Source organism: Bubalus bubalis, chromosome 12 (assembly GCF_019923935.1).
Source record: "Bubalus bubalis isolate 160015118507 breed Murrah chromosome 12, NDDB_SH_1, whole genome shotgun sequence".
NCBI classification, from domain to species: domain Eukaryota; kingdom Metazoa; phylum Chordata; class Mammalia; order Artiodactyla; family Bovidae; genus Bubalus; species Bubalus bubalis.
Genome location: NC_059168.1, coordinates 36,725,935 through 36,750,696, shown reverse-complemented (window position 1 = coordinate 36,750,696; position 24,762 = coordinate 36,725,935). Strand labels below are relative to the sequence as shown.

Below are 24,762 nucleotides of genomic sequence, written 5' to 3'. Positions count from 1 at the left end.
AAGAAAAGAAGAAACTGGATGGGAATTCTGCCAACTCCCATTTTTACAACAAAAGTCCCAATAAATTACTTATTGACTCCAAATTGCCTCCAAGCCTCATGTCTGCGTACATAGTCCTCCAGAGTCACTTCCATTTACCCCAGTTACCCCTAACGTCAGGCCTTCTGATCTCTACATACCCAACTTTCATGAAATTGTTCAAAAATTATTTTTTCAATCAGCCTCTTTGAGGTCAAATCCCCAAACCACAAATTTGTAATAGCAGTTTTTGGTATGTTAGGAAGAATCAGTGGCAACACATCATAGTTCAGCAGGCATGCACACACCTACACAATCTGGGTGTGGGTATAGGTGTGAGTGAGTATCTCCATGAGCAGGCCCACAGGTGCACAGGATCACCCTGGTAGATACTAAACAGAAAATGCTTTCCATACTCCTAAGGTTTTGTGATACTCCATCATCAACTCTCCTGAAATATTCAGACTCACTGATACCTTCTTAGTGTGGGTACATCCATAGTTTTCTGTCAAGAATAACTTTCGTGTAAAAAGGGCCCATTAAGCAATGGATCACAGCTCTGACTGATCAAAGTGTCCTCCATCCTGCCTAGGTAAGAGTATGGAAGGGCAAATGGCAAAAATCATTACATAGAAGAAGGACCTGTAATTGGAAGTGATTATACTCAAAGTCTTGTTAACACTCTGTAAGAGCCTGCATTTCTGATTCATCAAACATAAAAAGTTTACAAAAAATTAACAAGAGACTAGGACTTGAGTCAGAGTCACATGGCATTTGATATTTCCTGGAGAAGGACAAAGGTTGCTATTATCAATACACAGTCTACATCTCACTGTGTACACACAAACCACTGGGAAAAGAGGCCATAACTCACCCTGGCAACCACAGGAAGGCAGTCTGCTAACTCCTCAGGAGCCCACACACACTCTTGGAGGCCTATTGTTGTTCAGTCACTAAATTGTGTCCGACTCTTTGTGACCCCATGGACTGCAGCACGCCAGGCTTCCCTGTCTCTCACTATCTCCTAGAGTTTGCTCAAACTCATGTCCATTGAGTCAGTGATGGCATCCAACCATCTCATCCTCTGTCGCCCCCTTCTCCTCCTGCCCTCAATCTTTCCCACCATCAGGGTCTTTTCTAATGAGTTGGCTCTTCACATTTTGGCTCTTTGGCCACATTAGATGGCCAAAGTACTGGAGCTTCAGCTTCAGCATCAGTCCTTCCAATGAATATTCAGGGTTGATCTCCTTTAGGTTTGAGCTCCAAGGGACTCTCAAGAGTCTTCTTCAGTACCACATGCCTATGGGGGCCTATGGACCTTAGTATATCTAACAGTCCACCTCTTTGTTTTTCAAATGAGGACAGTGAAGCTGAGAGAGGCTAGATGATTTCTCTGAAGTCTCAACTAGCCAAGCCCAGCAGCATCCCAGTCTCCGGACTGCACTAACAGTCCTGACAGCAGCACTTTCGTCAATGCCAGAAACAGCTTTGGGACCTAAAAGTAATTTTCCCTAGACTTTAATGCCCATCTTTAATGTCTGGCTTTTCTACAACAGTAGAAGAGCAGTGGGACAGTAGGTATTTAAATAAAGTGCCCAGTCACTTTGCAGGATCCTAGGATACCTTTACTAATTTAGTTTCATCCTTCCTTAAATAAAACGTACCACTTTTTCAAAAGATGTTTTCCATAAACGACCAACAGTCATATCTAGGATATATTTTATACCTCCATACCTTATAAGGTAATTTATACCATCATACCTTTTTAGTATACTACTTAACACAAATGTTTGACCTTTTAAAAAAAAATAGGTCACTTAGGTCTCCCTTTTAAAACTGGTCACACTTCTCTTGTGCTTCACGATCAGAAGAAAGAATGCTATAAAATATCTGATTCTTTATTCAGCTTTCCTATTAAACATTGGTGACATTTGACTCTATCAGGAAAGGTTTTAAAGTCTGCTTAATCACCACTGATGCCACAAATGAGTATTCATTACTTTAAAAAAAAAAATCTAAAAGCTTTGTTCTAATATCTGTTCCTACAGTAGTTCTAATCTTCTAAGTTTACTCAAGGTATCTCAAAGTCTTATTCATAATTCTCTCACAGGGAGAGGTACAATATTCTTTTTTCCATGAATTAAAGGGTGTTCAGAGGCCAACAAATACTTATGGGAAGGAGGACAATTTCCAAGGGAGTTAGAGAAGCTGGGTCACAGATAGGCATCAGAGGCTTTCAATTACTGCCCTGGAACGCAGGGCCCCTGATTTATACCACCACTAAAGCAGGCAGGCTGGGCAAATAACAACCTAATTCAGAAAATCTCAGACTGAAATCTGTGAAACAGGGGCTAATGCCCCCTACTGAAGACTGCTCTTAATATTATAGTAATATTTTTATAATCTTGCCCAAGATGAAAGTGATACACAAATTTTGAGTATTACAAATAATCCCCCTGAAAATCTAGCAATATTTCTTCTTTACTATCCCCTGATACCAAACTACAGCTGTCTCAACAAGAGGGAACAGGGCCCTGAAGCTAATAACCCCCGCAGAGGACCAGCCTTCTCCCAGCAAGTGCAGGCAACTTGACTTGGATGTTCTTTTTTTTTTGCTGTGCCCCACAGCATGTGGGACCTTAGTTCCCTAACCAGGGATTGAACCCAAGCCCCCTGCATTGGAAGGCAGAGTCTTAACCCCTGGATGGCCAGGGAAGTCCCTCGACTTGGATGATCTATGCTAAGCTTGTCTGTCTCCCTCCAAGGAACACGAGTCTCCCACTTACATCTCCATCCCTCCCACTCCCTCCAATCTTAGCTATTTGCAGAGAAAAAAAAATTTTTTTCTCAACCTCAACTCCAAAAAAAGATTTAAAATATTTTTTATGACACGCTTTCCCTAAATCATTCTCTCAAGAAACATTTAAGGTTCTGATCATGTAATGTGCACTGAGTGCAAAAACCCCAAAATAGGAAAATGCAGCAAGAGAAGACACAAATGTGAAGAACTTCTTAAGAGTTTTTTTTTAATTAAAAAAATGAGGCTTTTCCAATGCCCTCCCCCAACCCCCCCCAACCCCACTCCCAGGAGAAGGCCTGGCCTCACAAATGCCCTGCGAACACCACAGCACAAAAGGGCACAGGTCAGCCCTGTCTTCAGGCCATCAGACATATGCCCGCCTTCCTGTTTTTCCACCTGACTTCTGATCCACCCACTGTACATTCATGTGTCATTTCTCAATATGGAAGGCCTCCTTGTAGGAGGAGAGAGGAGCCCTCTCCTCACAAGATTGATCTTCCAAATGTGTGTGTGTCTTAGGTGCTCAGTTGGGTTCGACTCTTTGCAACCCCACGGACTGTAGCCCCCAGACTCCTCTGTCCGTGGAATTCTCCAGGCAAGAATACTGGAGTGGGTTATCATGCTGTCCTTCTTCCTAATGCAGTGTTACAATTCACAGCCCCTACTGCATGCCTACCGTGTACAGATGCTGCGCTTGGCACCTTCCATGTTAAAGTTCTCTCAACAGTTCCATAGGGAGGATATTATGGTTCTCATCCTATAGAAGTAACTTTGTCCACAACCTTACAGCTGGTAAGCGGCAGAATAGGCATTTAATCTCAGACTCCAGGCCGCAAAAGCCACTCTCCTTTCTTAGTATCAGACCTGAGATGGACAGTCCTGGATGCCTGAATTCAAACCTAGGAATAGCCGGGTGCTCAGGCCCTAGGAGGACCTGTGCATGGGTGTGTGGGGAAGCAGATGAGAGTGCCCTAGGGCCCACATGGTTCCCCAAACCCAGGGAGAATATAGGCAAATGCAAGCTAAGGAAAACATAATATAGTCCTGAAAGCTGGAGGCCATGGGATAGAGCAAAAACAAACAAAAATTAACAGTGACCTGCCTTGCATATTTGCGACCAAAATACCCCACGCAACTCTGAAGATACCCCAGCTTCTGGCACCAGAGCAAACAACTTAGCATGAGGCTTCATATAAGCAGAATCAAGCTCCCTCTCCTCCAGCTGCCCTTTCCCACCCCACCCCCCAACAGTCCACTGCAGAGCAAGGCCTAGAGATCCAGTTTAAGTCCTTGCTTTCTCAAACCCTTGGCCATCGCCCCAGTTTCAGGGCCTCCTCCTCTTCTCCAGACAAACTGACAAGTCTCCTTAAATGGCTTCCCTCCATCTAGCTGTTCTCCTTGGCCTTCCTCCATGGTGTCCCCAGGAGGGCTCAAGTCCCACCTACCAGTGTTCTCAGGTTAAGTCACCAGAAGGTTCAGGATCCCTGGGGCTAAAAAAACCAGGTGAGGCCATTCTGTTTCATGCAGAGTGGCTCCAGGCTTGCCATTTTACATACTGGAATAACAAGTATGAGTCTACTTAAAAACTCTCCCGAACTCAAGCATGGAAAGCCACTAGCTTGAAGGACTGAACTCCTTGGCATGACATTCGAGGCCCTCCTCGTTTACTCTTATGGCTCTCGCTTGAGCTCCTTCTCACTTCTGGTGGCTCCCTGAGGGAGCTGGGCACCATCGTGCCATTCAGGGCACCACCTGCTCACCATGAAACTCTGTTGCATCTACTGACACTGTCTCTCCTCTGCAAGAACTACAGAAAATCTTTTCTGCTGACCACAGGCTCATTTCCACTTTATCATCTATCTCTATACAGTTGACCCTTGAACAACAGGGGTCTGAATTGTGCAGGTCCACTTATACATGGATTTCTTTCAACAGTAGATGCTACAGTGCTGCATGATTCGTGGTTGGCTGAATCCAGCAGATGCAAAACCACACATACAGAGGAACCACGATACAGAAGGCTGACTGTAAAGTTATATCCAGATTTTCTATTGTATGGAGGGTTGGCATCACTAACCCCCGCATTGTTGAAGGATCAGTTGTATTTCTAATGCTATTCTCAGTACCTGGCACATAATGAATGCTCAATAACTATTTCATTCATTCATTCACTAATGAGTGAATAAAACAAAACATGAAATAATCACTCTAATCATCGTGATTCATAGTTTCAAAACAGAGACCATGCAGATGTACTTTCAAATGAACCTGTTACCACAGGATCTTCCAACACTTGTTTGTTATAAACTCTAACTAGGATATCGGAGAAGGCAATGGCACCCCATTCTAGTACACTTGCCTGGAAAATCCCATGGATGGAGGAGCCTGGTAGGCTGCAGTCCATGGGGTCACTAAGAGTTGGACACAACTGAGCGACTTCACTTTCACTTTTCACTTTCATGCATTGGAGAAGGCAATGGCAACCCACTCCAGTGTTCTTGCCTGGAGAATTCCAGGGACGGGGGAGCCTGGTAGGCTGCTGTCTATGGGGTCGCACAGAGTCAGACAATACTGAAGCGACTTAGCAGCAGCAGCAGCAGCAGGATATCAATACTAGCATTAAAAAAGAGGAACTGAAAATATCAGAGCAACACATGAAATACATGTAAACACTACTTCGCAAAATTCAAATGTGGGTGGACACACACACACATATACCCATATATAGTCCCTTAGGATAGTTCAACTTGATTTTGCAAAAGCAATATGCATTCGGTAGAAACCATACTTCAATCTGTGAATTTTGATCTTTTCCCAGAATAACAGTCTGCATTTTGATACAGCCTTGTGATGCTGTGCAGCAGCTCCAGTCAGCCAGGTGATCAAGAGGGTAAATAACCAAGAGGGTAAATACACTTACAGCCCTTCTGGCTTTCACTTTTAGTATAGCATACACCATAGATTACATGAGATAGACAACACTTTATTATAAAATGGGCTGTATTAGATTCAGACTAATATTAAGTGGTTCTGAGCACATTTAAGATGGGCTAGGCTAAGCTATGGTGCTTGACAGGTTAGGTGTATTAAATGCATTTTTGACTTGTGACATTTTCAACTTGCTGATGGGTTTATCAGGACATAACCTCATTGAACATCTGGACACAAATTTATGTGCATACTGTACTGCTACAAAAATTCATTTCTTACTGATTATTTCCCTCAAATTTTTTGTTTCAAAATCTTAAATCAGTTATAGGTTAGATCAATGTGATTACTCTAAGGTCCTCCATTCAGTTTTTAAAACATAGGAACTACATGCTTCGTGATAAAATTGAGTTCAGATAATAATAGTGTTGAGTGTGCCAATTACAATGGCTCCCTGAATGTGAAAGAGTTAAAAAGAAAACAAAAAACCTACATGTGAGCACACCTGAAGATTACGGCTGATTAAATGCACAAAGAAGGCACAAGCACACCTGTTAATTCAGTGCCAGGGGTTTGGGGTTTCAAATTAGTATCAAGTGCCTCCACCAGCGTGGCCTCCTTGCCATCCTGTATTTCTCAAGGCAGTCTTAAATACTTCTCCATTATTTACAAGCATACTACGAACATGGGCTTTCCCTCATATGTTTGGAGGCAGTTCCAGGGATGGTGTGCTCAGGGCAAATGCGGGAGGTATACACTGATCCTCTGCAGAATGACCAGTTTCAGATACAAAAGTCTGTATCTTCACTGCAGAGTCACACAGAGGGTAACAGATTTCGTCTCTAACCTTATTTCTCCAAGATCAGTATATAACACAGCTTTGGGACTATCAATCCATGGAACTATCAAACCCACATACTGGTTAGAAGAAAGGTAAAACTGACCGGGGGGCCAAGCTGGCTAAATGACAGGCTGCTAGCGCTGTGGATTTAGAAAGTTACTAGATTGTTTCTGTTGTTGCTAACCACAGAAAAAAAAAGGCTTAAATTACACAACAGTGAAAGCAACCACCGTGACAACAGCACTCGAGTCCACCTGGAGCCTAGTCTGGGGGACAGAGGAGTGGTCCTTGGCTGTCACAGCAAAAGTGAAGTCACTCAGTTGTGTCCGATTCTTTCTGACCCCATGGACGATAGACTACCAGGGTCCTCCATCCGTGGGATTTTCCAGGCAAGAATACTGGAGTGGGTTGCCATTTCCTTCTCCAGGGGATCTTCCCAATCCAGGGATCGAACCCAGGTCTCCTGCATTGCAGGCAAATGCTTTACCATCTGAGCCACCGCAGCAAAATGGGAAGTAATCTAGGAGCCACACACTACAATCACAGCATTCCCTTCTCTGTCATGCATGTTCACCACATGTACCAAATTCCCTATGCCCTTAAAGTCAGGATACAGTATTCCAGGAGGAAAACTGGCTGACATACAAATTTGTGATGAACCGTTAAATTATCAAACGCCAGTTGCTGGCACCCACTTGAGGTTAACAATGACACACAGGAGAACACAGGCAAACTTCAGGACCATCCAGGAGTGCCTGCCTCTTTAGAGATGCCCCACATTAAGCATCTATAGTATCCCAGAAACCTGGGAGAGAGAGAGACAAAGAGGGAAGAGGCCCAGAAACACTGCAGTGACCCGAAGGAGGAGCAGACAAAACAAGAAATCTTCAGCTTTAACTCTTCTGGCCAAAAAACAAATAAACAAACAGACAAAAAACCTAGGGGCAGACCTGTGCAGCACAAAAAGAGGCAGGGGCCACACTGACGGCTTCGTGGAAGAATGTCTGATCCACCGAATAATGGTCTATACCAGCTTCCAAACAACTTCCCAAACCCCCAGAAGCATCACTGTCAATTAACAATGCAGTAGGGAGATCGGATCCTGCAAGGACAGAAGTCTAAGGCAATGCTCTTTGATGGGGGAAGACTAAACTCCCGATTCTAACAATCAGCTGGTCCTGCGACTGTTCACAATAATTTACACGGAAAATATTTCAAACTTTTATAGTATGACAGGTGCCCCGTAAGAAAGTGCCATTCCAGATTTTTTTCCCAGTACGGTGACATTAAACACAACATCAGCATGTTCCTCTCCAACATGGAATCTGTTTTGAGGAAATAGATTGTATAAAACAGTCATCAAGACATACATCAAGCTTTCAAAAGGAATTATCTTTAGGAATAGAGACAGGCTTGGGGGAGGGGAACATTCACTGTCTACTTCCATAGAGTTTGGATTTTCTTTTTTTTTTTTACAGTGCATGTATTGCAAAGTATGATATATAACGCAATATTAATATTTTATAATACATTTTAAGCTAGAAGTCTTAAATACATAGAACTAATTTTTCAATGGGTATTACAGAAATTAGGGAGAAATTTTCCCCAATGAAGTGACACTTAGTAGTTCTGACCATGAACTGGTTCTTCAGCACAACAAGTAGCAGTATTGCCACATGATCACATTCTGACTTACACAAAGAATGTTGAAACAACGTGACGCACCGTTACTGTCTTTGAGGACTTTTTAGCAATCAGCCAGAGAGACAAAGCATGCATACATCCACCTTGAGCACACACACAAAATTAATAAGACTCAGGCTGGAGCAGCGGTGAGAGCTTGGGATTCCCGAAGACTTAAGAAGGTGACCCAAATGGTAATGTGCGATGCAGGGAGTGCCTGGGGACCTGGCAAATGGCCCAGCATCTCCCTGACTTCAGCCATCTGTTTCTTACGATGCCTACAGACACAATCATGTGGCTAATAAAGCCATTTCACATACATGCTCAAAAAATCAACAGACTCTGAAGAAATTTAAACGTGTGTGGCAAAATTTTTATCAGCCTCACCCAGTAATACATCACTACCTTAGGGTTCTGAAAATTCACAGGTCTACAGAAAAGAGATCAAAACTTCCCCTGAAAATTAAATAATGATAATCTGAAATCAGAATTGTGGGAAATGGGTATGTGTATCAATCGGAAAATGGAGACTAAGATTCAGGTTTTGGGAAACTGTGACACCTTGATATAACCGTCCCATGTACTGACTGTCTTATACAGCCTATTGCCCAAAAATAGAAAACGTACTGGTAAGGAACATGCTAATGTACTCACGTCACTATACTGCTAAGAAATCTGGAGTGACATGCTATTACCAGGCACCTGTCACACTCTTCTGGTCGTTGAGGCCCCAAAAGAAACAACGGTCTAGACTGTTTCCAAGTCACTAAATCACCAAGCAAATTCACAAGTTAATTTAGGTACAAACTGAACAGCTAACTCTAATAAGGCACACTCTAAAGACTGACACACTAATGTTCATTTCTCTATATTTTTTCAAAGGTATTAAAGGAAGCTGCTGAGCCTTCCCTGATGGCTCAGACAGTAAGGAATCTACCTGCAGTGCAGGAGACCTGGGTTTGATCCCTGGGTCAGGAAGATTCCCTGGCAAAGGGAATGGCTACCCACTGCAGTATTCTTGCCTGGAAAATCCCATGGACACAGGAGCCTGGTGGTCTATAGTCCATGGGGTTGCAAAGAGTCGGACATGACTAAGCGACTAACAAAAAGAAAGCTATAAGGTTACTGGTTGCTTTGTTTTAAAGAAGCAGTTAGTCAATGGTGAAAGTCACCGTGCCATTTTATAAAATAGTTTTATTTCTGAATCAAGAACATCAATCTATCCGAAAACAGGCCATGAGCATCTACTGTTACGCAATGCCATCTGCCCAGCACCCACCCCCTTCTGTAGGAAGAGCTCCATGTGGTTCCAGGGAAAGCTACCATGTTCTTACATCCCTCTGCACCCCCACATCACAGTTCACCCATTCAGGAGTTACCCCTTGACCAAAGTCTAGTAAATTACAGCCTCCTTATCAAATAGCCACCAACGTTGCCAACTGAAACTAGAAAAATGAGGCAAGAGGTGGACAGCAAAGCTCAGGGGCACATGGCAGCCACATTCCCTGCTACCTGGAAGACCACCTGCAGGAGCAGAGATAGAAGCTAAAATCAAGAGACTGAGGGATAGAAACCCTTATTTTCTGTTGTTCTGGGGCCTATCTGCACCTTGCCTTCTCTTTCGATCGGCTGTTTGGCTCTTCCCTTGGTCACACAAAATACACCAGTATCTTTCCCCCAAAATCCCAACATAAAGTGCCTTCCCCCACCACACCACAATTCTGCATGAGAAATGCCAACCACAGCCTCCAACTGCCAGCTGAATTCTCTCTAAGCCATGGATGGATGGGGTGGGTGTGTTTTATCCATATAGCTTCTTACTCTTCACCAATGTTATGGATACTGCTCCTAAAGGTAGTCACTTGTAAGTAATCAGTTGGTCATGACCTGGTATAAAAAGATTCTCTGGGCCAACTGGAGCCCCATCTCCATACTCAACCTCACAGAGATGTGGACTAGAGAAGCCAAGGTATTGAATCATTTAGCAATGAGACCAAAACAGAAAAGACTGGCAGGAGGTAGAGTTGGAACTACAACACACCAAAGCCACGTGTGAGCTGACGTATGGTGAGCAGACACCAGCACTATGCAAAGGGCTCCCGTCAGCGAGGCACCCACCCCACCTGAAAGATGAAGATCACCTCCAGCCCTACCGCAGCCTCAGTCACTAACGAATTTCTGAGTCTCCCAAGCTGGAAGCTTTGCAGTAACCTGTGCCCCTACTTCACCACACTCTACCTTTTTTTATTCAGATACTTAAGTGAATCCCTGTTTCTGACAACCAGAAAGGGCGAAGCCATAATAATTCTGAATGCAGAATTCTTTCCAGAGAAGCCCATCAGCAGGCATAAACCAAATGCTTGTTACCATGGTACCCAGAACCCTCCCACTGGATTACTATATTGAATGTGATCATGTAAAAACTTATGACAGATACACCATTTAATAACCAAAGCCATCTTCTTAAATCAGCTTGGTGTCAGACATCAAAACTGTAATTCAAGAAACTAACATCTCCCCAGATCAGTTTTCTCCACAAATTAGAATACTAAACTGAATGGTACTGCTGAAAATGGCAGTTAAATAAAAAACCGTAGCTATCTGAATTTCATTGTAGAATTGACTTTGTGATATTTTTAGTTTGTTCTCATTGTGAGATGTGTTTTTAAAGTGGACAGGACTTTATAAATGCCTTGCATATAAATGATATATTATCTTCTTACTTTCTTATATTTTCTTCTTTATTTGCTCATGGGTCCACTTTGGTGGAAAACTGGCTAAAGAGTTGAATGGTATAAGTGAATTCAAAAGAGGGAACAAAGATGACCATACAAGATGACCAAACACCCATCAGTAGGTTTTTCTGGTGACCACATCCAAGTAAATGAAGAAGTATTTAACTCCACAGTATCAGATGCCTACGAGAGATCTGCCATCTGCTCCAAGGCAACTGCCAAATAAAATCACAGTATTATGGTGTTGGCAACTGTTACAGAATTTTTTCTGTTCTTTCCCACTCATCTACCATCATTACTTACATAAGAGAACAGAGGGAGAAATGAGGTATTGACACATGCCACCACAAGGATGAACCCTGAAAATATTTTGCTAAAGTAAAAGAAATTGGTCACAAATAGCCACAGATTGTAGGATTCAATTTAGTTGAAATGTCCAGAGTAGACAAATCCATAGTCAGAAACTAGATTAGTGGCTACCTGGAGATGGGGAGGAATGAAAATGGGAAGTGACTGCTAATGTGTATGTGACTTCTTTTGGGGGTGATGAAATGTTCTGAGATTAGTGTTATTAAATATAACTGTGAGTATATTAAAAACCACTGAATTGTATACTTTACAGGGGTAAATTTTACAATATGTAAGTAATACCTCCTTGGACTGCAAGGAGATCCAACCAGTAAATCCTAAAGGAAATCAGTCCTGAATATTCATTGGAAGGACTGATGCTGAAGCTGAAACTTCAATACTTCGGCCACCTGATGCGAAGAACTGACTCACTGGAAAAGACCCTGATGCTGGGAAAGATTGAAGGCGGGAGGAAAAGGGGACAACAGAAGATGAGATGGTTGGATGGCATCACAGACTTGACAGACATGAGTTTGAGTAAGCTCCAGGAGTCGGTGATGGACAAGGAGGCCTGGCGTGCTGCAGACCATGGGGTCACAAAGAGTTGGACATGACTGAGCAACTGAAGTAATATCTCAATAAAGCTGATACTTAACAGACAGACAGATGGCTGTGGGTAGGGGGTGTACATATGCAGAGAGAGTAGGAAAAGCAGAAGACTGGATAAAAATGATAATGTTTTCCTCTTTTGCTTACCTAGGCAGTCTCCAACAAAAGACAGGTCACATTCCCTAAGTTAAATAATAAATCAACCATAAAATATAAGGAATTTCCCCCTAAAAATGGTGATCAGAGTTCCTCAAAAATAAAAGACTGACTTAAGGAAAATTTTCTTGTTGGGTGAGAAGTTAAGAAAAGGGCTAAGATGTAGTGAAGGTAAAAGTGTTAGTCACTCAGTTGTGTGCTACTCTTTGCGACCCTATAGGCTGTCGCCCGCCAGGCTCCTCCATCCATGGCATTCTCCAGGCAAGAATACTGTAGTGGGGTGCCATTCCCTTCTCCAGGGGATCTTCCCGATCCAGGGATAGAACCCAGGTCTCCTGCATTGCAGGCAGATTCTTTACCATCTGAGCCACCGGGGATGCAGCAAGAGATGATAAGGGAATGAAGATAGAGAGGTTCTCTGCCAAATGAATAAAACTTGAAAGTGACTGAGGGGCAGGAATGGGGGCTGGGTTAGGAAGAGGAATGGTATGTGGTTAAGAGGTTTGATAAAGGAGAGGCTGGTGCTCCCAGACAGGATCATTCATCTCAGCTACTATGGAGTTTCAGCCACTGCTGAGATGAGAGAGAATTTGAAGACTATAAGGAATAGGAGCAGGAATCCAAGCAGATTTCAAAAGTCAGGAGGGGGTCATCTACAGCAGCAAGGAGAAAGAGATGGGAGGGAAATCTGAGGAACCTGTATCTAAAAGAGAAAGAAAAGATTCCTGTAGTCCTACGGCTGGGACACTACTGAAGCTTTATGTATACAGAAAATAAATTGAGGATATAATCCAGGACTGCATGTAATGACCTAAACAGACTTTCTCTCAATAGCTTTGTATAAACCCCTTTGATATGAAATGTTCTTCCAGATTCAGATTTCACAAACAATAGGTGGTGTATTTACTGGGCACTAGGGACCATGCTGCTCTCAGAAATAATCCCAAATAATGCATAATTTAGGCAAACAGCCTCAAGAGTAGATGAGAACAGAGATTGGTGATTTAGTCACTCAGTCCTGTCCGACTCTTGCAACCCTGCTAGGCTCCTCTGTCCATGGGGTTCTCCAGGCAAGAATATCGGAGTGGGTTGTCATTTCCTTCTCCAAAGGATCTTCCTGACCCAGGGATTAAACCTATGTCTCCTGCACTGCAGGCAGATTCTTTACCAACTGAGCTACCAGAGAAGCCCCGACTCCATCATGCAAAAAGCCTTTCCCTTGGGGCATAAAAGTGTTCCATCTGAACAGGGTGGTGAGCACGCAAATAAGAAAAGCTCTAGCTTAATTTTCAAGGAATGAGTCCAAGCTCAAGGTGGTGTACCATCTTGGAAGGCTGAAAGTGCTTTCTATTTTCATGAAAGGCATTCTCAGAGCCCTGCAGCCCAGCCTCTCCTCTTTTGCTGCAGTGGAAACGGAAGCAGCTGCGCCAAGGTTCAAGACTCAGTCTCTCTCCAAGTTCCAATGGGTTTTATATTACTCGACTCAGACTCTTAAACATGGTTTTGGTTTTTTTCCCTCTTGCAATCAATCTTTCCCTCTAAATTACTAGAGCACTAGTTGCCTGCACTACTTTCTTGGCACTGGCATACAAATAAACAGGCTTTTATCTTCCTAATTGGATCATTCCAGACCATGTTTTATAGATCTCTTTGCATATTCAACAGCAAGCTGGCGCCATACTTTCACTAGAAGGAAGTAAAATATTTTATATATATTTGTTTGTTTGTGTATTCATCCTGGCAGGGGAGATGGATTGTACATTAACAGGCGTATTCTGGGAAGCAGAATTCTATGTAAAACCACTATAGTACAGGAGATCTTAAAAAATATGAAGCCAGTATCTAAACCATCTAATTAAAAAACTCATTATTACTGGTAGAAAAAATAAGACATCTCTCTCAAAAAAGGTAAATTAAAAAAATCTTTTACCTTTTTTTTTAAACAGGAGTTACTGTTTTTCTTTTTGATTTTTTTTGCTTTTAATTAATTTATCTGGCTGCATTGGGTCTGTTTCAGCATGCAGGATCTTTAGTTATGATATATGTGATCCGGGCTTCCTAGGTGGTGCTAGTGGTTAAAAAAAAAAAAAAATCTGCCTGCCAATGCAGGAGACATAGGAGTTCAGCCCTTGAATTGGGAAGATCCCCTGGAGGAGGGCATAGCAACCTACTCCAGTCTTCCTGCCTGGAGAATCCTTTGGATAGAGAAGCCTGGCGGGCTAGGGTCCATAGCGTTGCAAAGAGTTGGACACAACTGAAGTGACTTAGCACACACATGTGGGATCTAGTTTCCTGGCCAGGGATCGAACCCAGGCCCCCTACACTGGGAGCTCAGAGTCAGCCACTGGACCACCAGGGAAATCTCCTCTTCTACAGTTTCAAAATAAGTTTCCACGATCTGTGCAGGTCTATCCATTTGCGAATTAAGTATACTAAATCATATAAGTATGTAACCTTAATGATAGCTTGAAATTAGCAATCAACGGGCAGAAAGTAGAGGCAAGTTCTGCTCTAACTCTCATTGTATAGAATCCAGGTCTTTTCTTCTGGAGAAAACCTCGGCCCAAGTTTTTTATCTGTAACTGCAGAGCTTTTTTAGGATGTACTTTTGAAACGTCCCCACTAATTTTAATTAGCACTAGAGAGCTCATTTAGTGCCCTAAGAAATTTCCTGCTCTCCCGGAGATTACAAATTAAAAGACCCATACAACCACAGGGCCTGGGGGTGGAAGTGGGGGTTGGGGGGAACCTCAATCACCTCCTGGAGGAGGATCCACCCTGAAGGGGCCTATAATGAGGGCAGGGATTTCAGCAAGAAATGCTTGGTCACCCCAATGAAAACTTACATTTAAAGGGAATCTAGTTGATACATACAGTTACTAAATAAGTGTTATTTACTCTATCCATGTAATGTAAAAGATACAATTAGGTGCTTTCACTTCATTTTCTCAGCTTCCTTGATTCTCCACAACCACATAAACTCAAGGCCAATTTCTTTTGTCATTCCCACAGCTTTGCAGAAAGGCTCTCCTGAAAAATTTTAGCTCATAAATGCTGATGAGTGACAACTCCCAAAGTCATTTTGGTTTTAATTTCTGACATTTTTTGAAATGTTCATTTGTACACAGGCTTTCTCCTACTACTTATCTGTGCCATCGTATTGGTGGGGGGCATTAATCAAAACTTTGGGATGTGATATTAGATGTTAAGATGTTTTTATCCTTTTTCCCTAATTACCAAATTGTTCAGATTTATTTTAGGAAAAAGTTCAAATACAGATACAAAAAAAAAAATCACTCAGTAAGAAACATGAAATATTTTGGTACACAGCCTCCTATTTTTTAAAATTCACTGTTTATGAGTGTTGATATAAAGATATTAATTCTAATTACTTTATCAGGCTAAATGTTACACTTTTAAAAAGATTACTTTTTCTACCTGCCTTAATTTGTGTTGATTCTACAAAATATAACCTAAACCATAAACACCCATCACTTGTAAAAAGAAAATGTTTACCTTTTACATTTCTTTAAAAGAGTAAAAGGTTTTTTTTAAAAAGCATGTAAGCTTCAGGCTCACAGCAATAGAATTCTCATCTATATACACTACAAAGTGATTGCCAGCACAATTCCAGCTACCATCCATTCACCAGTCGACACCCTCCACCCCCATTACCCACTCTCACCCCCCTTTCCCTATGGTAATCACTAATCTGATCTCTGTGAGTTTGTTTCTGGTTTATTTGTTCATTTGTTTTGTTTCTAGATGAAATGGCCTCAGACACCTGACAAAGTAGACCAGATGACCATCAGTCCTCTACACCAGTTTCAACACATGATTCCCCAGACAGCCGTGATAGCATCATGTGGGAAACTGCTAGGAACGTAAATCAATCATCAAGTACCATCCTGGACTTACTGGATCAGAAACTCTGGGAGTGGGCCCATAATCTGTGCTTTGACAAGATCTCCACAACATTCTAAAGCCCACTCAAATTCCAGAACCACGGTTCTAGACACTGCTGGGCTGGACTGTTATTCCTGCCATTAGCATGGTAGGCTTTTTGGAGAGCTCAGAGATTGTTCTGTCACACAGACCTGGGAAGTCAGAAAACAAGCAAGATAGTTTCCTCAATAAACAGATGGTTTTCCTGGAGTCTTCTGGATTCACTAAAAGCAATTTCTTTTTTCTTTTCACATTATATATCCTGGAGGCAGCATGTTTTCTTTTCAATAAAAGTTACTCATGGCTTCTTCAAGCCACAGGATGCATTCCTGAGTCTTCTCAAGATCTTTCTAACACGTCTGAATTACCCATTATCATTCCTCTCACCCATGAGCTCTGAATCATTTTGCATTTTATCGAATATAAAAAAATAGTAGGCTACACACTTCAGAGCTGGTCTGCCTTCAGCCACTTGTCAGCAGTGTGACCTTGGCAAGCTACTTAATCTGCCTGTGCCTCAGTTTCCTCACCTGTCAGTTCAATCAGTTCATGGGCTCACCCTGCAGGCAATAATAACCTCCCCCACAACTGCTATGGGATTAACTGTTAAAATATGCCATGAACAGTGCCTGACACACAGGAAGCATGCTTACTACCATTACCATTTGTTCAAGGACCTGGATAACACAGAAGGAAAGACATCTTAGAAAGTGTAAGGACAGCTGATTAATCCTAGAACAGATGGGGACCTCCTCTGGAACTATAGTAACACAGAACAAGGATCTGCTCTGCAATCGGCAAGTAAAAGGAAAATACTACAGCTGACCCTTGAACAACACAGGGGTGAGGGACACCAATTCTCTACACAGTTAAAAATCCCCATTGTTCAAGGGTCAACTGTACACAGCAGTCTGGAACCAGAAAGCAACTGACTGGTGATCAAAGATGACTGGTCACTATAGTACCACACTGGACTAAAGGCTCAAATGAAAACTCAAGAAAATGAGGTAAGAGACTGAAGTACAAATCAATCCACTAGCACAGGACAGGATCATGGTTTCCATGAGGTTCCATGTTAGTGAATAAGCTAGAAAATAACACTCCAATTCTAGAGTGACTATCTGGTTAGTCATTTATTTGTACCCTCAAGTCAGGTAAGTTCAAGAAAGATCTTTAAGTCACCACTGCTCAAGAAATAAACTCTCCTAAGGGCAACTGAAAAATTTCCCACAGCATTCAGTTGGCTTCATCCCCAACATCCATTTCCCTCTTCCTCTTTTCCCATTATATTCCACACTTTTTAGCCTAGCTGTCTGGGTGGGACTGACCCCTCATCAACCCTACCACTCCCCATTGCCTGCACTCCAAGATGCACCCTGATTAGCTGATGTCAACCAGCATAACCTCTTATGACTCCCGTGGACAAAGGTTCTGAGAGAGGCATGTGAAACGAGCATAATCAGTCAAGCTGGTGAGGCTGGTCCCAGGGTCTCGGAGAAGCACAAGACTGGGCAATCAGAGGTGCACTTCTCTGCTGGATATCCTTTCAGACAGATCCGGAACCTAGGGCAGCCATCCTGGGACTCCAGGACCCAAAAGCTTACCTGATAATGGTGTCTACACCAGCAAGCAAAGCCAAAATGCAGAGAGACAGAAAATGGATCCTGGTCACACCATTTAAGGTCAGGAGCAAGTCTAGCTTAAAGGTGAATTTATCTACTGCTCTGTCACTTCTCTTTGTCATCTAAACCATTCAGGATTAAGTTCCGCCTCTAAGCAGTACATGCCTCTTAATCACATTATGCTGTAAAGGTAACAAAAAAGTGAGCTATCTTCACAATTAACAGTAAACTTACCGTTTTAAGCTGTGACTTCAATTTATAGGTCATAATTAAAGATATCAGGAAAAAATACATAAACCTGATTTTCTCACTCAGAAATCATTTTATTTGAAATCTCAAAGTACAGAGGCAAGATTCTGAATAAACTCCACATGGTTTACATGTATTCAGTACTGCTGACTTTTCACTGTGACTGAGCCCCTTCCTGATCTTCAGGGCCATCTCAGGACAGAACACTCCCTGCTCACCTAGGGCCCTGGTAAAAGTGTGCTTTAAGAACTGAACAGCAACAAGGGGGTGAGAAATCACAACGTAGGGGACACGTGCCTGTTAACTTGATCAATGGCAGACTTACCTGTATGAAATGTGCCCTCACCAGATTAAGCTACTGCTCTTCAGATCAAAAACTTCTGCCATGTGATACAAACTAACCTTAGCCACTCAAAGTAAGTACTGTAACACATCTGGTTAATTCACGTATCACAGTCCGTAAGTAAACATGTTTATCTGTATTCTGTTGACCCTTACACCAGCAGTCCCCAGCCTTGTTGGCACCAGGGACCACTTTCGTGGAAGACTATTTTTCCATGGACCAGGAGTAGAGGGGATGGTTTGGGGATGATTTGAATGCAGTACATTTGTTGTGCACTTTATTTCTAATCTAGAGCTGCTGCTGATCTGACAGGAAGTACCAGTCCATGGCCCAGAGGCTGGGGACCCCTGCCTCACACAACATGAGTTTGAATTGTGCAGGTACACTTACACAATTTTTTTCAATAAATATACAGATACACAGTAAATGTAAATCCTTATGATTTTCTTATTAACATTTTCTTCTTTTCTTCAGCTTACTTTATGGCAACAATATAGTATATAATACATTTAACTTACAAAATATGTATTCATCAACTGTTTATATTATTGATAAGCTTTCAGGTCAACAGTGGGCTATTAGTAGTAAGTTCTGACAGTGAGCTATTAGAAGTTAAGGTCTGGGGGAGTCAAAAGTTAAATGTGGATTTTCGAATGTGCAGCAGGTCAGTGTCCCTAACTCCCACGTCGTTCCATGGTCAACTGTATTTTTATGTCTAAGGTACAGTACACTTCAATATTCTGAAACGTAAGATGTGCTAAAAATAAAACAATCTGACAAACACAGGGCAACTTTTTCTGAATGGCTATACAAACACCCTGTGCTCTGAATCATTCTGGCCTTGAGACCGACAATTCTCCAAATAGGGGACTGGCCATCTTCTAAAATGGTCAGCTTGCTCTCGGAGGACATGGTCAAGTAGATATTAGTCTATTGTGCAAGGGCAACAGAGTGACTGATTTCAAAGGGATCTGTAAGGCATCCCAGGCCTCGATGATGGGGCGGGAGGGAGACCTACCTGCCAGAGCCTTGATGCGCGACCGCTCAAAGAGCCGTGCAGAGCTGTTCTCATTGTCCCAGTCGTCCACGTCCCAGCGGTTGTTGACATCGCTGTACTGCTGCTGGATCTCAATGTTGTCGTAGTCTGTGGCTACTGTGGTCGTCATCTTGGACCGTCTCAGCTGCTCCTCCACATCAGCGCCTTCTTACAGGTCTCTGAGAAAGAAAAGGAAAACCCTAGTCAGATGTCTAAGCCGTTGGTCCCTACAAACCTACTGAGCAAAGGTGAGCAGAAGGTAACACAGGTCCTATGTGCCAAGAGTAGGTCTTGGGAGTCCATCAGAGCTGGTTTGTAACGTCAGCAATGCCTCATAACATGTGTGTGACCTTGGCCGCAGCACTTAACATCTGAGACTCCGTTCCCCCAGACATTAAAGGGGGAAGATACCCTACAGATTGTTGAGAAGACTGAATGAGATGATAGATGCCCAACAAAGGGTGGGTTCTTCCTTCTTTCTAATGTTTAAACTTTGTAATTTTAGAATTTCATTGGAACTGGATGAACACCTCCATCAGGCTTCTGAATGAACAAACAATTTTTTTTTATGTTTATTTACTTACTTGGCTGTGCCAGGTCTTAGATGCAGCATGTGGGATCTAGTTCCCTAACCAAGGATTGAACCCAGGCCGCCTGCATTGGGAGTACGGAGTCTTAGCCACTGGACCACCAGGGAAGTCCCTGAATGAACAAATTTATTTCTATTGTATGTCATCATAAACTATAAGCTTTTAGCTTCTCCTAGAAATTCATACAATGTGATGTGAGAGAACTAACATGACTTTATCTAACCATCTCATTTACATGTTAGAAAACTGATGCCTAATATTAAATGACATAGTAAACCTAGATAGCATATTGAAAAGCAGAGACATTACTTTGCCAACAAAGGTCTGTCTAGTCAAGGCTATGGTTTTTCCAGTGGTCACGTATGGATGTGAGAGTTGGACTGTGAAGAAGGCTGAGCACCGAAGAATTGATGCTTTTGAACTGTGGTGTTGGAGAGGACTCTTGAGAATCCCTTGGACTGCAAGGAGATCCAAGCAGTCCATTCTGAAGGAGATCAGTCCTGGGATTTCTTTGGAAGGAATGATGCTAAAGCTGAAATTCCAGTACTTTGGCCACCTCATGTGAAGAGTTGACTCATTGGAAAAGACTCTGATGCTGGGAGGGATTGGGGGCAGGAGGAGAAGGGGACGACAGAGGATGAGATGGCTGGATGGCATCACTGACTCGATGGACGTTTGAGTCTCAGTGAACTCCAGGAGTTGGTGATGGACAGGGAGGCCTGGTGTGCTGCGATTCACGGGGTCGCGAAAAGTCGGACACGACTGAGCCACTGAACTGAACTGAACTGAGTGACAGTACTGGTGGTGTTTAACAGGCATCAAAAAAGTGACTACATAATGACTGAAATTATGTATATGACTGTGTTATTTCAAATTCTACTACCAACCCCAATACCTCTGCCTCAGGGGCCCAACCATGGCCACAGTGTTTTACAGGGATAAATGGGAATTCTCAGAACTTTGGTCTCAATGTTTGGCCCACTGACATCTTTGCTGTATCACAGGGCCCTCAAGAGAGTTAGGTGAAACATATTTAGCTGTAAATATATAGCTTCTCCCTTCAATATAGCTATTATTCATTCATGGAACCAAAATGTACTGAGGACCCAGTACATGCTCAGCACTGTTCCTGATGCCGGGGATAACAGTAAACAAGGTACGGACCAGCACTAGTGAAGCTTACGCCCTAGTAGGGCGAGCTGGACAAACAGCACACAAGAAAAGGCAAGACAGCTGAAAGAAAATAAAATGAAGCTAGAACGATGTGACAGAGGATAACATCAATAATGCTGTGTTAGAAACTTCAAAGCTGCTCAGAGGCCAGACTTAATCATTCTTACCACAAAAAGGAAATGATAATTATGCGAAGTGATAGAGGTCTTAGCCAATGCTACGGTGGTAATCATACTATATTATATAAACATATCAAAACAACATATCTTACACCGTTTTAAACTTACAAGCTTAAACTTATATGTCGGTTATATCTTAATTTAAAAATAAAACAGAGAAGAATGGATGAATGGCTATTTTAGAGCTGGTGGTGGGTCAGGGAAGGCCTGAGTCAGTATGTAAACTGAGACCTCAATGATCTTTCACACTCAGATCAAGAAGAATAACGTTCTCAGCAAAGGAAACCGCACGTGTAACGGCCCTACGGTAAGACCAGCACAGCTCGCTGGAGGAATGAAGAGCTCGGTGCGGCCAGAGTCAGGTGGGCAGAGTGAGAGACAAGGAGATGAGGATACAACAGCAGGTGGGGCCAGACACGAAGGGCTGTTAAGTGTGATGGAAGACACAGCAGGCTTTTAACCTAAAAACTGACGTCACTGGACGAATGTCTTTAAAAGGTCAATCCTGGTGCTGTGTGAAAAACAGATTCTAGGAGGCAAGGATATGTGCTTAAGTTGTATCAGTGTAGTCAAAATTCTTGCATGTTTTATATACATAATGATCCGAGTAAATTAAAAAAGGGAAGAGGAAAAAAGATGCCTACCCTCCTCCACTTAGTTGTGGGAAAATGTCCCAAGGAAAAAGATGTTTGTCATCTCCCCCACTATCCTGCCCCACCTGCCCCATCTTAAGATTCAAAAATTATAAGATTTTGTACCTGGATGCTCATTTCATGAAAACCTCATTCAGTGTGCACCAAGAATGCGCACAGAGACCAGAGTTAGCAGACCCAATCGCTGGAGCTCTAATCAAACCAGACACCACCTGGCAATCACAAAGGGACCACTTGAGCTGATTTTTTCCCACATGTGGCACAGAACAAAGAAAACAAACAAAGCCACAAACGCAGAATTACTGTTCTTCAAAACGTAGCTTTTCTCAAGCTGTAGCACAGAAGCACACGTGGCCCATGCAACCAGGTTTCTGTGAACAATAAACTGAATTGCACCTCAAGCAGTGTAACAATTGGTGGCAAAAGCACAGACACCCCCTCTCACCACTAGCTGTTTTCTCACAAGCTGTTGAAGAACATCACCAGCACATCCTCCATGTTCCTAAGTGAGAGGTACCGTGTCCACCTCACAACTGAGCCATGCAGCTGTAACTCACAGAGTCAGCCACCTCTGCTCAAACAGAAACTTCTTGGATGGGAGTACACTCCCAGATTCCCATCGAGGCAGACATTATCATGTCAACAACATACATTTATCAGTAGATTAATTTTAACACCTCCATTAGCAATGTATTTAGAAGATTTCATAAAAACAGTAAAATTCAGACACCTAAGCCAGTGAGTGTATCTATAGAAGAATCTTACAGTTGCTTTCAACATCCACAGTCATAATCCCTTCAAAAAGAAAATCAATATTGTTATGTACCATTTAACCTTGGAGATGTTAATTTTTAGGACTCCATTAAAACCAAAGATTTCTACAAAATTTAGCCTTGGAGGATGGGATCTCTAAGGGGAAAAGTGTGAAAGTACTATTAATTCCAAAATGTTTAAGCCAACCCAAGGTGAAATCTGACTACCACGTACCTCTTTCCAGATTTGTTTTGGCTATTTGGTGCCACCTGCTGACCGATGAGAACAACCCACACCACTCCAAGGCAGTGACCAACCTGGGCTCCACCACCCGCCACCCCGACCCCCGCCAACCTCTGACTGTACAGTAAGACCAACTACAACCCATAAATCTTCCAACCACTGACTTATCCACAAATTCCTCAACAAGCAAGTATTGGGTCCTTGACGCAAGTTTAAAATAAGTAATTTTAAGAATATAAGCACAGGTTTTCTACATTTTCTTCCAGTTTTTGTTTTTTTTTTTTTTTTTTTGACGTGGACAATTTTAAAAGTCTTTATTGAATTTATGACAATTCTACTTCTGTTTTATGTTTTGGTTTTTTGGCCACAAGGCATGTGGGATCTTAGCTCCTCAACCAGGGATCAAACTGCACTCCGTGCATTAAAAGGCTAAGTCTTAATCACTGGACCGTCAGGGAGGTCCCTCTAAGTTTTCTTCTTTAATGGTGTTCTTTAATAATGCCATTGCTCCTCCAAACCTCAAGAGGGGACTGGGAAACAAGAGTTCCTATGGGTCTATAAACAAAAGAAATATGATTATATTATTTTTGATTGTTTCACTTGAGCTCCTAAGAACTTGGATACCAGGGGCATTTTTTTCCTCAATGTTCTCTGTCCAAAGACAATACCCGCGCCAAACTATAGTGTGTTCATGATGACAGAATTTTTAAAAAAACTTCAGGGGTATGTCAAAGCTGAAAATCCCACCTCCCCATCAGGGCCGTAGTGAAAAGGTGCCTCTAGGTATTCAAGAGCAACGGCGCAGGAACCTGATGGTGAAGGAACTTCAGAGACAAGGCAAGAGCATGGACGAGCGCATGTCCTTGACACAGGGATTCCAGAAAGCCCAGCAAGCAACACACATCACTATCGTATAACCCACTTCAACAAGGACAATGGTGTCAGCTGCGGGGCCAACTTACAGCACACATACAGGTGTCCCCAGGAGGTTATCTATGAAGGGCTAGATTTTCCCAAGGTGCTATCAGTCATGTGTCCCAAGGGCCAGTGAAGCAATCTGTACTTCAATGGCTGTGGGAAGATTAGGAGGAGAGAAGAGAGGTGGGCTGCCCATCTTGGAACCCTGCCTGGTGGTTGGTCTGCCATCAGAAAAGCTGGAGAGGACTGTTTAAGGCTGGCGTGAGATAAAACCACCTCCACTGCTGAGAGGGATTCTTACTGCCTCCCTGGCTCAGTGAGGGCCTGAATTCCGACTTGATCACCACAGCAGGAATCCATTAAATAATCCTTGAGTGAATAAAAGTCACTGATACCCTAGATGTGATATGAATAAAACCCATGTCTTCTGTGGCTACATATTGGGAAGATAATTAGAAGGGCATCTCTACTCTTTTCTTACCACGTGAGAGTGTGTGTGTGTGTTTAAGTAAGGAATAAGTTAAAAAGACAAGCCCCTTCCACAAATTAGTCTGCTCTAATCCTCTGTCCTTCTCTAATTCCTATGAACTAGAATTTTCCAAAAATACAGACATTCCACAAAGCTTTATCATTTTCTACTTCATGAAGAAGACAACTTTATTCCTTCAAGCTGGCAAAGACAGAAATAGATGAGGAAACTATTATTGTAGCCCTACCAGGCAAAGAGGTGCCGCCGGCTTTGGCCTGTGTGGCCACAAGGTCACAAACAACAGAAAAGAAATTGGAGCTTCACCACTCCCAGCTTTGGGAGTTGAGTTATTAGTTCTCCTCTTCTTTGAAAGTCAACACCTGGCAAAGTCTAGAGGGAAAACATGATCTGTTTATTTTCCAAGGTACCAAATCTATTTTCCCTGTCACATGGGTATTAGATCAACGCACA

The 24,762-nt window shown here is 42.6% G+C and overlaps 1 protein-coding gene across 3 annotated transcripts in view; it reads right to left on the bottom strand.

Annotated features, from left to right (window-relative positions):
* Positions 1-24,762, bottom strand: part of SPTBN1 (spectrin beta, non-erythrocytic 1) — a 211,946-nt gene that overhangs the window by 127,221 nt on the left and 59,963 nt on the right. For all 3 annotated transcript variants that reach the window (XM_025261025.3, XM_045162237.1, XM_045162238.1), the window contains exon 2: positions 19,296-19,492. In XM_025261025.3, the coding sequence (XP_025116810.2) occupies positions 19,296-19,443 (148 nt within the window). In that variant the 5' untranslated portion in view covers positions 19,444-19,492. The remainder of the gene's footprint in view (positions 1-19,295; positions 19,493-24,762) is intronic.